Source organism: Stegodyphus dumicola, chromosome 8 (assembly GCF_044657685.1).
Source record: "Stegodyphus dumicola isolate Sdum_Otavi_A_Nest chromosome 8, ASM4465768v1".
NCBI lineage: Eukaryota > Metazoa > Arthropoda > Arachnida > Araneae > Eresidae > Stegodyphus > Stegodyphus dumicola.
Window position 1 is genome coordinate 165493253 of NC_140775.1, and position 16673 is coordinate 165509925.

General features: G+C 32.9%; 1 protein-coding gene across 1 annotated transcript in view; it reads left to right on the forward strand.

Moving 5' to 3' along the window:
* sNPF (short neuropeptide F precursor) overlaps window positions 1–14813 on the forward strand; it is a 219965-nt gene extending 205152 nt beyond the window's left edge. The window contains exon 3 of the mRNA XM_085822694.1: window positions 12390–14813. Within this exon, the coding sequence (XP_085678820.1) occupies window positions 12390–12634 (245 nt within the window). The 3' untranslated portion in view covers window positions 12635–14813. The remainder of the gene's footprint in view (window positions 1–12389) is intronic.
* Window positions 14814–16673: the final 1860 nt, after the last annotated feature.

Consider the following 16673-nt stretch of genomic DNA (forward strand, 5'->3'; position numbering starts at 1 on the left):
TTCTGATAATGTGAATCTGACTTAATGGTGGAACGATTCCTTAAACCTTCCACTAATCAATCATACTAAAATAAAAAAAAATTTTAAAAATTCTATTTCACTTCAAATTCTTTCACCTGCTTTCATGTCCCGGCGAAAGGTGATTCAGCACAGGAGATAAATGTATCCACAGCGAGAAAACTTGTCATATCTGATGAATGGATTTATATTAAAAAAAAAAAAAAAGAAATTTAGAAATGAATGAGTATTTGTTATCTCAAGAAAGTTCGAGGAATATGAAAGTAGAAATTCTATTAACTATGAATGATTGAAAATGGGACAGAACATGATAGAAATGGAAAAGTTACAATTTACCCAAAGTGCCTTGGGCGTCAGTGAAAGCAAGCCGCCATGACAGATAGGTTTGTTACATACTCATTTTGTCTTCGTCTTAATATTGTTTAACGCAAGTACATTAAAACATCTTTGTAAAATATATTCAGTTATTGGCTTATTGGTTGAACGTTTGGAATTTTTGATAAAAGTGTGGTGCATTTCTTTTAGCTAACATTTTAATAAGTGACTGTATATATACTTCATTGATGTGTAGTTACCGGTTTGTATCTCTTGAAATTTCCAGGATATAGCCTTGTAATCAATTTTCCCTCGTCCTCGTGCGTCATCTTGAGGTGTAAGAGGTTAGTACGTATTGTTAGAAATTTGCAAATTGAATTTCAGCAATCGAATTACTAATTTCTAATGATTCCGAACAAATACAGCAATCTCTACGGGAGCACATGAACAGAAATATGGTAAAGGATAATTCGTCACCATCTGGATTTCCTACACCCACTGTTCGAATTTCGTCTAAGACATAGTTAATTTTTTCCCCTTCCTACTCCAAAAAATCCTAAAGTCTGTGCAGCCTCGATTTCTCTAATCTGAAGCATTTTGTCTAATGTGTTCCAACAAGTTTATTAAGTTTATTCTCTCTCCTTCCAGTATACCTTCATTGATTTTTCAGATCCTCGAAGTTCTGGGAAGAGGGAGGAGAGTTGCAACTGCCTTTCCAAGATCGTCCATATTCAAGTATAGCCTTTATATCTGAGAATCTAGCTGGCCAATCTATCCGATTAATATCTTCACTTTCCAGAAAATCAACCATAGGATTAACTTTCTGTGAATTAGAGTTGTTTTCCATAAAAATGAGTTACAGGACAACTGCATCCCTGAAAAGGCAAACATAAGGTTCTAAGATTTTTTTGCATTTACCTCGCAGCAATCAATGAGCCTCTTTCAAAGGTGGAAAAGATCTAGACGTCCATCTTGTATGATGTCTGTCCAAACAATCAAACTACCTCTGCTATACTGGAGCCTTTCTGGGATGTTGGAAGATAGGATGCGAGTGTCTAGTTCTTTCTCGACGTACCTTCATCTAGAAAGAATCAAGAACCCGAGGACTAGAGTTTACTCTGAATGCACAGAAATAGTGTAACGAAGTAATGAATGATAGATAATACTTAGTGCCTTAATCGAAGTTAGAATCAAACATGAATTACAATTCATCATTTACAATCAGTTTCCTGCCAGTTTCTAATTCAATCACTTAATTGTAAATTTTAAAATAAATTTAGCTCGCATTTGACTTTTTTAAAACAGTCGTTTCGATATAAAATTTTTCCTCGATTGGGAAAACAGTTGATTTTGATAACTTCAGATTTTCAATAATTTAACCTGAGTCCATCTGGTTTCTATGTAACTAGCACTGGGTTTGTCGATTAACTACTATTTAATCATTTTCATGAACCGTTTATGTTTTTCCGGGCTCCTTTTCCAGCCTTTTGAGGGATATCAATATGTCCCCGCTATGGAGTCTTGTTTTCATTGGTGACATAGGCTAACGATACCTAAGTGACTGGGCGAGGAATTATCCTCGGGCCTTAGGAACACAAACTCCAGAGAAGGGTTTGAACAACCCTTTTATTAACTCAATATAAGTTCACAGGACGGGACAGGACAGGAACAAGTACAGGGGGCACCATGCCATCGCCATTGACAAAAATGGTATAGCCCCCATGCATTACCTCTCTAGCGTACCGCCCCTTCCACAGGGGACCTGATTACGGTATACATAGGACATAGTACTAACAACAAATAAGACATAGACCATCATACTGTTACAACATACTTCGACACATAGGACATAGCATTAACATATGGTTACCGATTATTTACAGTGCAAGAAATTATGTTCATTATAGAGCTTGTTGGTTTTGGCACCGCCCCTTCCACAGGGGACCTGATTACAGTAAACATAGGACATAGAATATAAGTTCAGAGTTGACTCCACTTGGAGGCACACAAAAGCCAACACTTCCGGCTTAACTCAAACAGGTAATGATGAACTTAAATGTAGTAAGTTAAGCCTAACGGCTGAGAGGATAATTTAACGCCCAGGATGGCTGTTACTTGTAAAAGTCGGCGTAAATGTTTAAAAACGCTCAACGCCACAGAAATCTGATCACTATATGTTTAAGGTAGCAACGTGGGCTTCAAACAGGCATAATACGCTCTAAAATCACCTTCCAAAAAACATTCCCTTAAATACTCTTTCTTTCTACCTATTTTGAATACACGAGCGCTAGCTTATTAACATTCTGGGAAGAAAGCGTGGGTTGGAAACGAAAGTCGAAGAAAACTTGCTTTAAAATAAAAATTAACTGTTAGGTAAATTAAATTTACCCTCACACCGCTCTTCGTACACTTTTAAAACGGCATAAATTGTTGTGTTTTATATTTTACAAAATTTGTAACGTTTAAATGCAGGCATTTCTCTTCTTTTGGCTTCACAATAATAAAAAATTTGATGTGTACACCACATGACTTTCCTTGTACGGAATATTAAATTTACGCACTTTTTCTTGCATTTTATTTAAACTTGTTGGATTGAATTAAATCTACTTCGTCGATAGCGCATAAACCACAATAGAATAAACGCACTCTTTAAAATTCACTATATTTATTTACCATAGCGACACTCTGGCGCTAGGCGTTCACTTAAAAGCGTTATATTTCATTCATATTATAACTCAGAATGCACAAAATTTATATCATTTGAAGAATTATCTAATCGTTGCCACGTATTCAATTCAAATACTATAATGCATCTATAACAATGTATAAAAGAAATTAAGCAAAGAAAACAAAAAAGAAACCTCTTTTCACAGACGATTGAGTATTTCTCATTCAATTAATTCAGTTCTCACTTCGCGACAAGGCAAAAATGCATAAAAACTCAAAATTTCTATATTAAATATTACGAAGTAAATCTTAAACAATTATTTCCTCCAAACAATTCCAGAAAGGATTAAGCAGGATTAATTCGCAATAATAAATGAAGGTGTTATCTTTGTTGTTGCAAAACTTAGTCTCTCTAGATTGGCAACAAATCTACTATTCTGCTGTTTCAAATGTAAACAAATATGTCCGCCATGTTATTTAAATAAAATTTCAACGTTCTGAATCTACTCGTTTTTGAGTTATGCGAGATACATACGTACGTACGCATGTACGTTCGTACAGACACCACGAAAAATTCTCTTCGAAATTCATTTTCAAGCAGTTTTATAATTTTTTGGAGAAAAAGAGTCTTTTATTCCGTCCTTACTTACAGATGTCAGGCAAAAACATCGTTAAATTGCATTCGATAGGCGGTCAAAATGGATATTTTCGTTAAAATATGCTGCCTGAAACTTTTCGCGATTACAATACTTCCTTTTTACTTCGTACAAGGGAGTAAAAACTACTATTTTGTTGTTAATAGCAGTGTTTAAATGAAGTGTGAAACTGTTCCATCATACAAATGATACTGCTGTTATTCTTATAGAAATGAATCGTTGTTACCATGGCAATCCAGAATCTTAATAGACTTTCAGGAATGCTCTTTAGATACTTCCACTAAACAATAGAATCAACAGATGGGCATCAACTAACGAAAAGGATTTGATTTAGCAATTTCAATAGTTTAAGGCATACATAGTTTCGACACTCTATATAATGGGTTATTTACCATTATCAGTGATTAAAATACATTTGTCTGCTAAATAGAGAATTGTTTTTATTATCAACTATTTCCAGTTCTCGAGAACACAGTAGTCCCTCACCTGTCCGGTAAGTCTGTACATTAGTTTTGAAGCATATAACGAATTAAATTCCTTTGTGAAAATGGAAACTTTAAATCGCAACATGTTAATGATTTCACAAAGCTACTTAACATGCAAACGATAGTTTTCATCAAAGTTATTTGCAGTATACTACACCCATTCATCTTCTGTGTAGTGTCTATTAACGACCGGAGTTAAAAGTAATTGTTTGAGCATCACTATTAATAGCGATGCAAAGAACACATTAAAAAGAGATAACGCAGAATTGGTGCTTCGTTCTGAAAGCAATGCAAACAATGACAAATCTATTTGCGAATGGGAACAATCATGATGACAGTGTTCCTATTCATCTGCTTTACGATGAAGTTATGCGTTTGCGAGCGAATTGTGCAGCCGCTGACGCATACAGAAAATTGACTTTTCTCTCGCGCCATTATGCGTTTCTCTAATGGCATTTTCAGCATTGCAAGGCAAGTAGATTTCTATCATTCTCTTGCTGCCTCGCAAAATATTGAATTTGCTTCTGGTACGAAAAGAGGGTTGTTACGACTTGTCTGCAATCGAGGAATTTGCTTATTGATTTTACATCCAAAAAAATACCGCAAGGTCAACATAACACAAATTTCGAAATGAAAACTTCTGTAAAACACAAACAATGCCAGACGTTGAATCAAATCCCAAAGCCATTGTTAGTATTTTATAATGTATACTGCCAGAATGGTGTATTTGATTTGTGAAAGTTCAGAATAACTTGTATTTTTATTTTTGTAAGAAAAGAAAACTATTCATTATGCATATTCTCATCTCGGTGGTGAGTTTACTTTCCCCAAATTATTCATTTCTTTTATATTCCATATGCAAGAGCTGAAAGTTTAAACTTCTCTTATTTATGTTGATCAGAAGATTTCTAACAATAAAAATATGCATTTTGAGGTCTTCGTCAAACTTCATACATTTATTATTGTCAAACAGAATCATAAAAATACTGTCCGGTTACATGTGTATTCGCAAAATATCAAAATATGCTCATATTTGTATTTTATATGCGGGACTGTCACATTAAAATTTTGATTTATAACCAAGGAATAGTAATCAAAATCAGAAGGAAGCCAAGAAAACTGGTTTTTCTTTATTATCGTTAAATGAAAGGCTTAAAATCTGCAACTATGCAACCATTGTTATCGTAGTTAAAAATTGTGAATTTGCTATATACATCCTGTCAGGTGTAATATTTGTGTTTCCTGAAGACGTATCGATGTCCTAAAAGCATAAATATTGTTTTTCCTGGCTAAAATTCCGTAAGCGGGGTAAGTTAGCGCCAAACTATTTTGGCCTTCAAAATTTGGCGAATTTTTTAGGCGGCAATGAAAGCACTAAAATGTAATTTTTAAACGTCAACAGAATAAAGTTTTGCAGTAGTGAAACGCCGTTATTTTATGTAAATAGAATAGTAAAATGAAATGATAAAATACTAGATGAGTAAAACAAAGTCCAACAGCCTTGCAAGTAAAAGCATAGTCCTATATGTATGTAATTCATCATAAAATAGTAGAATGAACTATTCTTGTAAATAATTATTAAGTAAATAAATGTATACACTTATCAGATCAGAGCACTGCGAAGTCAGTTTTAAACGTAACGTAAACAGAATAGCCAATATGCGTATTTAGCATCATAAACTAACTAAAATATTCAAGTTACTATCGTCGTGGAATTCAACACACTAAACAATTTTCGTTCAAAGCTTTAAATATTCCACATGTTTAGATTGCCACACGCAAGAAACAAAACTAAAAAATATTAACTAAATAAATTTAAATGAAAACATTCATAAATTATAAACTTCATGTCATATGAAATCCAACATTCTCCCACCAACAACAGCTTAAACTTCTGCAAATATTTATATAAATATAATATTAAACATATAACAATATTAAACAGTAAAACTTTTAAAAACGAACACAGTATTTCAAAATTAAATTTTAAAAAAAAATCTTGCTACACTAAATTCTCGCTCTTACAGTTACCGAATTAAAGCTCTAGGTTTGCCACAAGAAAACATACAGCAGGAAACCAAAACCAAATTAAAATCGCACCAAATAAAAAACTCTTGCCAAGCTTGGCGCTCACCCCGATTACGGAATTTTAACCTTTTTCCTCAATTAGAACCATAAATATTTAGATGCAGTTCACATGTTGAAAGTAGGATATTTACCTGAGGGTAAAAGAAAAAATCGGAAGTGGACTCCACATAACTTCCTTGTATGGCCTATTAAATTACATATATGCATTTTTGATGCATTTTATTTAAACTTATTTCCTAGAAATTCATTAGAGATGACATCTTTATTAAAAATTATAAAGTACACAAAAATAAAAATTAAAAAAACAGTTAAAAAACAATTTTTACAATTAAAGTTAGAGTTCTACGCAGAAACAAGCAATTCGGCTAGCAGGCAAAAAGGCAGATTTTTCGATGCACTAAACTAAAAGTTTACTTTTTGTTCCATTCCGCAAAAAGACACTGAAGGGGCAAAAATTGACTTAATTCAGTTTTCTACTAAAGAGTTTCAAATGTAAATAAATGGCGGCTACGTTAGGCTTAGTAGCAAATTTTAAATTGTTGTAATTTATTATTGCATGCAAATTAACTAAAGACATAAAAACTTTAACAGCATAATTCAATTACTTTTAAAATAAAAAATGCATAATTTACCAACCAAAATATTTACATAATTTTCGTGCCACCAATTGCAACCAAAAAAGCGAGATGCACAATTACATGTAATAGCAATCCCATGTACAAAAGTTCAACATTCTGGGGCTACTCGTTTTTGAATTATTCGAGCTACATACATACGTACGTACATACAGACGTCACAAAAAAAATCTCTCTTGAGTCCATTTTAAATCCATTTTACAAACCGTTTTGAGAAAAAGTGTTCTTTATTCTGTCCTTACGTACAGATGTCACGCAAAAACATCGCTTAAATGGGTTCGAGAGCGGTCAAATGGATATTTTCTTTCAAATATGATACTCGAAATTCTTCGCGATTACAATACTGTAAAAACAATATCCTTTTGCACTGCTGGACTACTAAAATGAGATATCAAACAATGAATTTTGCAAAAATCAGATTTTGTAGTTTTTGCTATTACATTCGAAAACACTTCAGAATTTAGAGACAAATTGGTTTCTTTCTGTTTTCTTTTTGCTGCTAAAAAATCCAACGTCCCTGGCAGCTTACTAATATTTATACACTGAGAGTATTAAAGCTGCAAATGCTTCAGTTTTGGGTATAAAAATTATTGTGAAACGTCTGTTCTCGATAATCTTTCTAACTTTCTTTCTAATCTTTCAACTTCGGAAAATTACTAGTATCTGTGAGAACATAAATAAGTATCGGAATCGAACATCACCTTCTTACCCTGACAACTTGCTATGAAGACAACATTCAATAGGAACTGCAGGTTAGTCCTCTTAGACAGGCAATTCATTGTAGTTCTAAAGGGTAACCAAAAATATGTTTTTAAATATTGATTGATTTTTGTATGACTTTGTATTTCTTCTAAATCGCCGATTTTATTTTTTAAATTTTGCAGCCGAATTCATGATGTGGTAACCAAAATCTGCTTGTTATCCGAAGGTACACAATCCGATAACTCGCTGGAATGTTTTCAGGAATCATTGCATTTCCCTGCTCCTATTGGCGGACGTAGCTAATATTAAAAATTCTAAAATTCAAATCCCGTTGAAAGTATAGTAGATTTTTCAATTTTCTACATTGAAAAATCTAATAGCTTCTATAATGTATGATTATAATGTTTATCGATAGTGCTGACTCTTTCTGGAGCGAAAATGGGATGAAGCTAAAAAAAAGTCATATTTGCATCACGAAGGTCTGATTGTTACCTAGAGCTACAAGGCCCAGTTCTAGTGTCTTAGATTTTACGTGGCCCCTTAAATCTTTCTATAAATTCTCATAATACGATAATCCTGTTTTTCTTTCTTAGAAATTATGAAAATGAGCATTGGCGACGCCTGGAAAAAATCTACGCATAAGATACCAGTATGTCTTGGTTACCTTAAAAGGTCAACGTTTATGATCAACATAGATTCAAGCCTGGTTACTCATTCACTTGTCTGAAGACTTATTGATTCTCTAATTTAAGAGCTCTTGTGCGGCAATTAAACAATGTTTTTAGTTTGTATTGTGATTTGTCTGTTGAATATTCAAAATTCGCTGGAATATTTGAAAAATAAATGCGGAACCTTCCTCTTTGTAATTGCCACGCATAGATCATAATAAAATATATCTTTCCTTTTAAATATTTTATTGTTAATTTAGCGGAATAATTACTTTTCAGATATATTAGTAACTATTTAATTAGTATTTAAGAATCGCATGGATTTGCTTTGCTGAATAACCTATTTGAATTGCTAAATTATCCAATTTAGTTTGTAACAGCAATATTTTCTTTTTTATGGAACCATATCAAACATTTCAGTTTATTTCTGTTTCATAATCACCTTATTTAAACTATTAAGTTAAATTTTATTAACACTTTGTAGTGATTTATATTTATTTTAAATAACCGACTTTATTTAATTTGTTATTCTCTCCTGTAAGCCTATAAAATTAATTCATTCGAATAAATATGTTGTTATTCTTTCGTTCTTTGATTTCAAAACTACTGGGAAAATATTCAATTAGTGATTTTAAAAAATTCAGTTAGTAATTACGAACTATAATAGATATGTGTTATTTTTGGAGAGTTTAACAAACTGTTTAATTTTAGAGAAGCAGAAACTTCTGTCTGCTTCAGAGAAAAATAATTAAACATTTGCAAGTATATTTGGCTCAATATACTTAAGCTGGCTCGGTGTTTTAATGGTGGATTTTAACGTCGACTAGCGAAACGGCTAAAGCCGTGTTATGCGCTGCGATATATAAACTAAACTACAGAAGGCACTGCCAAAACCTCTCTATCTAAAACATTCAAAACCTTCGACTTAAATACTCTACCAACTAATTTAGATTCTGGTGAGAACTACGGAAAGGAGAAGTTAGAGTAAAGGTTTAAATAATAATTCGTTAATTAATATAAAATACTCTGTAACAACCTTCGAAATTCCCAGACTCTTTTAACTTTAATTCTACGATATCTTTTTTGAGCACTTCTAAAAGCTTTACTTCATAATTTTTTGTTCTTTTTATTCGTATTTAGCTCGATATCTGGAATTAGATTTGTTGCTTTCCCTTACATCATTCATTTTATTTCGCCTATTAAATGACATTTACTAGCCAGAATATGTGGGCTCTTTAAAAGTATCAAATGCGAAAGGCCCTCGGAAAGCAAAGAGCTTTTCTTTAAAACAAATGGCAAAAGCACAGTTGAATTCTGATTCCGTTATTTGTATCCTGCTACTTACTTGGTTTCGATCAGGCATAGGATCTCCAAGTATGTATTAATTGTCAGGATTTGCTAGTCTACACAAAAACCATGTAAATGTAAAATTAGATAAAACATTCATTCGAACTTCTCGCAGAACTCTTAAAAAAACCTAAACTTGAAGAGACAAACAGCAAAACTATAATAGATATGTATTATTTATGGAGAGTTTAACAAACTGTTTAGTTTTATAGAAGCAGAAACTCCTGTCTGCTTCAGAGAAAAATAATTAAACATTTGTCTAAGAAAATTACTGGGTAAGTCATTTGTTATAATCATAATAATAAACTGCTTTACACGTAATTTATAACAGACATATGGATTTATTACTCACTATTTGATTGAATGACATTCGTAAAAATCGTTTCTTTCAAACGAATGCCAAGTGGCAAAACTTGGCGATTTAGAAACAATGTTAATGAAATATATTATATTTAATACACATATTTAATCAGTGATTAAATGTATACGTATTTAATCAGTAATAATATACATATATTTAATCAATAATTAGATATATATATACACTGAATACACTGACTACCAATACGTATTTGGACACCTATGCAAATGACGATATCTGCGGTCCTAAGCCGATGCTGTTTCCTACACGATATATAGTCCGGTATATATACACGGTATATATACACGGTATATATACACGGCGGAGTCCGGTATATATACACGATATATACCGGACTCCGCCGGTATATATCGTGTAGGAAACAGCATCGGCTTTAGTCGCATGCAAGATACCTCGCAGTTCGGAGCTCTCTGATTTCGAGAAAGGTATAATTATCGGGTATCACAAATGTGGCCGATCCTTAAGGGACATATCTAGCGATCTGAAGTACCCAAAATCGACAGTGGCCTATGTGATTAAGAAGTGGAAGGTGAGCGATGATTGTTGGAATGTGCCCCGAGTCGGCAGACCAACGAAACTGGGAGATAGAGACCGACGAGTGCTGTCCAGAGAAATTCGGAAGAACCGCACCCAACCGATGGCTCTCATCCGCGAGGAGTTTCAACAGGCATCCAGGAGTATTGTTTCAATGAATACCATCCGTAAGGAAGCACATCTGCTTGGTTTTCATGGTCGTGCTGCTGCCCATAAGCCTTTGATTACAAAGTCCAACCGCGCTGCTCGGTTAATGTGGTGCAAAGCACGTCGAAATTGGACCGTAGATCAGTGGAAACGGGTTCTTTTGAGTGACGAATCAAGGTTCACCCTTTACCGTTCGGATGGCAGGGTTGGGTCTGGCGTCTACCTGGAGAACGTCTCCTGCCAGAATGCATTGTGCCAACAGTCAAGTTCGGCGGAGGTGGAATTATGGTCTGGGGGTGTTTCTCCTGGTATGGGCTGGGACCGTTGGTCCCCATTCATAGTAAGCTCAACTCCGATGCCTACTGCACTATTTTGGATGACAATGTGCTTCCTACGTTGTGGCAGTTTTACGGGTTGGACCCCTGTTACTTTCAGAACGACAATGCCAGTTGTCATGTTTCGGCATTAACCAAGGCTTGGTATGGTGCCAATTGAGTTCATCGAATGGACTGGCCTTCCCAAAGTCCAGACCTGAACCCTATCGAGAACCTCTGGGACGAGTTGCATCGCCGAATTCAGGGGTGCACTACCCGTGCAAAATCGGTGAAGGAACTTCTATGTCTTCTCCAAGCCGAGTGGAAGAAAATACCACTAGCTGTCATACAAAGACTTGTGGAAAGTATGCCCCGGAGGGTCCACGCTGTAATTACCTCTCGTGGAGGCTCTATCAACTATTGATTTTGAATAAAGTTAGTTTTTCTTTTCTATCACAGGTGTCCAAATACTTATTGGTAGTCAGTGTAGTATTATTTAATCAATGATTAGATATATGCTTTGTCTTTTTATTACAGTCATTAGGTTATTTTGAAACTGGAGCTGTGAAAAATGTGCAATGCCCTCGCCGAGACGCGAACCTGGACCTCTCGAATACGCATAGAGTTTTCTACCGTTACACCACGAAGGCACGCTGGAAGAAGGAAAAAAATACCTTTTAAATGACGACTAGGGATTAGGGCCCTAATTACCAGATCCTGGTTGTGGCGAATTATTGTCCACCATATTTTAGTTCGGGTGCCACTATAGAATCACTAGGTTGCTTTTAAGAAATAGGTGTGAGAAATGTACAATGCCCTTCCCGAGACTCGTATCTATATCTCTGGAATATGCGCCGAGTGTGCTACTGTTACACCACGAAGGCATGCTGGAAGGAAGGAGAAATAACTCATAATATATTCCAATTAGTATAGCGTAATAATGCTATCATTTGTATGAGACAATGCTTACTTGTTTCTTTCAAGAAGTGGCGACCATTCACCCGGATTAGAGCCTGTCTTGAAGCACCAATTTTCATCCATTAACATCAACTGGGCAACTGATGACCAATAGCAAAACAGAAATTTTTAAATTACAGTTTAAAGTATTAAGGAAAATACTATACCTTGCCATACAGATAATAATATCAAATATGTTTTACAGACTTTTAACATTCTTTTGTTTTCGTTTTTTCTTTATATTTTGTATATAGTATGCGACATATATATCATTTTTTTATATAATGGGATTTTTTTTCATTTATTATCAGGTATTAAAACGAAGAACTATAAAACTTAAATTTTGATATTTTTTTACAATTTCGTGTATGTTGTATAAAAGTACAGTATGTGCTCCTAGTAGCCTGCATGTAATGGCTGGCGATTTTTGTTTATCGCGTCTTTAAATACTTAAATATATGATTTTGTTTACAGAACGGTGGTTACAGCAGACATATTATGACGTTCATCCCTATCCTGGTTCCGTTTTTTTTCCAGACCTACGTGACCTCTATGAGCTGCTGCTCCGCAACGAAGCAGCCGGTGGAGCCCCCATCTCAGCTTACAACCACCAGATGGAGCGCAAGGGTGGCCGAAGTCCCTCTCTCAGACTGCGTTTCGGACGCCGAGCCGATCCTCTCTGGCACTCAGATGCTCCGGTCGAAGCGCCCTCTAACTGAAATATCTGCAAGGAAGGAGAACAAAGCATTGTCTGCCTCTGCTTCTCTGTTGATTAATTTATTCATGACTATTAAAACACCGATGATGTTTGTTGTGTGTAAATGTCACTCGAAAAAGGCAACTGTATTATAGCTGTTTAACTGCCTTTTTTCTGTTTTGTTTGTGTCAATTATATCGAAATTGCACCTCAGATGCTTCAAAATTTCTTATCCTAAAACCTAAAGAATCTCCTCATATTCTCTGTGCTATGTCAAGATTTTCTGGTCAAGCGTGTAGTAAACTTATGTAAGAGTTATTCTAATTATATATAACTATAATTATATATAACTTATTATAAATATATATAACTAATTGCTATTTAAATTCAATAACTGAAACTGATTGTGATTATGATTTTCGTAACAATCTAAATGTTTGCACAAACGAAACATGCTAACAAATCGAAAATCGAATTTCATTGATTTGAATAAATAATGAGAAAATTTTTGCTAATAAATAATTCTATTTTAAAATTTTAACTGTGTTTTAAATTTTTTATGTTACTAATCAAAAACTTCAAAAACTCAGTTTTAAAAAAAATCGACATATAATAATAATATATTTCTTAAAGATAATTTTAACTTGTAAAAATGAATTTGCATTGATGTGAAAGTGTTATTTTCCTATCTTTGTCCTTAAAATTTGCTCCCCTGGGTTCGTTTAGTTTCATTGCTATGGCCAAAAAGAGTATTCTACATTCGTACTTAAATTTTAATTTTTAATTCTGATATCCGAAAATTAGTTTTCCTTCTTATGTAAATATTCAAGCACTTTCAAGTAATTTTTATCCTTTTTACAAAATGACTGACACACAAGACTGAGATACTTATTACAATATTTTAAAAAATGATGAAGTGTAATCTAAACAAATTTGGACTTAAAAGTATATTTTTATTTCCTCTTCAAAATGCGAGAGTTGTAATCTGTTGTTTATGTAAAACGTAAATCTGTTGTTTATGTCAGTCATGGATGTTCATAACAAAGTTGCCTTTTATTATAACCATCAGGTCGAAATTATATGACGTAAGCTTTTATTTACGTGTAAATGTCGGACGAATTCGATGAATAGTTTTTAAAATAACAGAAAACTGAATATTTATTCGAATATCATTTCTATTTAGAGACATAACATATAAATACTTGGAAATCTCATTTGATTAAATTATAATGTTTACTAAAAATATTTTGTTTTCCTTTTCTCTGAAAGTTTTATGAAAAAAAATGAACAGTATTATTCAGGTGTGAAACTGTAATATTTATTTAATGCTTCATTTTGCTCAAAATTTCTGATCTAATTTATTTTTAATCTACATTGACATTCACACTTATATCATCAAAGATCTTTATCATAAATTGATCATCATAAATTTCAGAACCAAACTCACAATTTGAATTCTGCACTATGTCTACCAATAACATAATGAAATTGAAGACTCAATTCACATATCATTTTCCTCATGAAATACTAAAAAAAAATGCTATGATGAAAATGTCAAATGTTTTTATTTCATCAAGTAAAATATTTCGCTTTTTGTTCGCAGTTTATATTAATTAATTATTATAATGTGAAAACTCCGGAAATGTGACATTTACACATCTCGGCTGCGCCAAGTATAATTTCACTTGTATGTCATCTATGTGTATATTTTCTGTCTAAAGTGCTAATAAAAACCACTGTCACTTCATAAAGAATTTTTAATTAGAACCAAGTTTTGTTTCATTATTTCATTTGCTTGACAAGAACTTATAAATCAAAATTTTATTTTTAAAGAATATATGTTTTTAATTACAAAGGCATCTTTTAATATTTTTTTAATATTTAGACAAGTAATGACATATTTACTTTCAGGATTAAAATTTTGTTCTATTTCGTAATAAAAATATAATTTATACAAAACTATTAGAGTTAAAATATGTACATAGCATATGCAGTCTGAGTAGAGAATTATTTTTCTAAACATTAATAAGTGGAAGATATTTTTTTATATTTTTTTTCTTGTTACGTAACGAATTATTTTATTACCTCTGATTTAATTCATGAAAGCTTTCATTTTCCATACAGAGGATCTTTGAAATGTCAAAATGTTTTATGTAAAAAAACCTATTTTTCCGCATTAAATAAAACCATTTGACAGTGGGCTTATATTCTTTTCATTTTCAAGCATTTCTATTATTTCTTTCCAAAGCAAGAAAACTATTTAAAAAAAAAAGATGTGTACACCACATGACTTACTTGTACGGAATATTAAATTATACTTGCATTTCAGTTAAACTCATTGGATTGAAATAAATGTACTTTGTCGATAGCGCATAAACCACAATGGAATAAATGCACCTTTTAAAATTTAACTATATTTGTTTATAGCGACACTCTGGCGCTAGGTTCACTTAACAGCGTTACATCTAATTCATTTTATAACTCAGCATGCACAAAACGTATAACATCTGAATAATTATCTAATCGTTCCCACATGTTCTATTCCAATATCATAATAAATCTAAAAATATGTACAAAAAAGAAATTAAACCAACAAACAAAAAATCTGAAAAGTGTCAGATTTTAAATTACATCCAAAGGCCCGTTTTTTTAACGTTTTCTGCATTACCTTTATTTATTAAATGCCATGTTCTTTGCACTTAAACCATAAAATTCAGTTCAACAGCAATGTCGCAAAATAATTTTAAAATGAGTATATGTTTAGAATTTCCGATGCACAGTTCCGCGCGCTAGAGATGAAAAGGTTCTCTCCCCCCCCCCCGTAGAGTGTTCCCATTGCTCGCTTTTAAATCGTTGAGTTTGTTAACCAAAAATTCGTTAAAATTTTACAAAATATGAAATCTATAATACAACAAATTCTAAATTTCACATTTGGGCTTTCAGATGCCCATATTCGCAGTAGGATTACGTCATTCAAAACTGAATGGCTCTAGGTATCGTAGTTTTATCACAATGCGAGAAACATACATATATTTATGCAGATTCTTCATTATTTAGTTTCTTCAAATATAATACGGGGCGATACTATTTGGTGGCAAAGATTTGAAAAGTGAAACGTATATTTATAGTTATTCAACGCAAAATCACAAAACGAAAACAATAGTTCTTCAGGGACAAAGCCCCTTTGGACTAATAGGAAACAGTTTTTCACAGAAAATTTAGTATTTTCCATTCAGTTAATTCAGTTCTCACTTCGCGACAAGACAAAAATACATAAAAATTCAAACATCTATATTAAAAGTTACGAAGTAAATCTTAAACACTTATTTCCTCGAAAAAATTCCAGAATGGATTAAACATGATTTAATTTGTAATAACAAAATAAGGCGTTATCTTTGTTATTCCGAAGTTTACTTTCTCTAGATTCCCACTAAATCCACTATTCTGCTGAATTTTAAATATAAACAAATATGGCTGCTATGGTAAAAATAATTAGGCTTAGCCGCACTTAAACAACTTTTAAATTGTTGATAATTCTACAAATATTGGATGCAGATTTACTAAAGGCATAAAAACCTTAACCGGAAGATAAAAACTCATATAATTCAATCACTTTAAAGCAAAAAAATGCACAATTTACCAACATATAAGAATAAAATAACTGAGATCACTGAGCCGAGTAGCAGAGTGGATATATATATACATATATTTATATACTTTTGATGCAACCAATATAAGAGGTGCACATATAAATGTTATAATACAAAATTTCAACGTTTTGAAGCTACTTGTTTTTGAGTTATACGAGACACATCCATACATACGTACGCACAGGCGCCACGAAAAATTCTCTTCAGAATTCATTTTAAATCAGTTTTATATTTTTGGCGGGGGGGGAAGAGAATCCTTTATTCTATCCTTACTTACAGATGTCACGCAAAAACATCTTTAAATTGCATTCGATAGAGGTCAAAATGGATATTTTCCTTGAAATATGATAAGCGAAATGTTTCGCGATTACAATACTTCGTTTTTACGTCGTACAAGGAAGTACCTTTTCT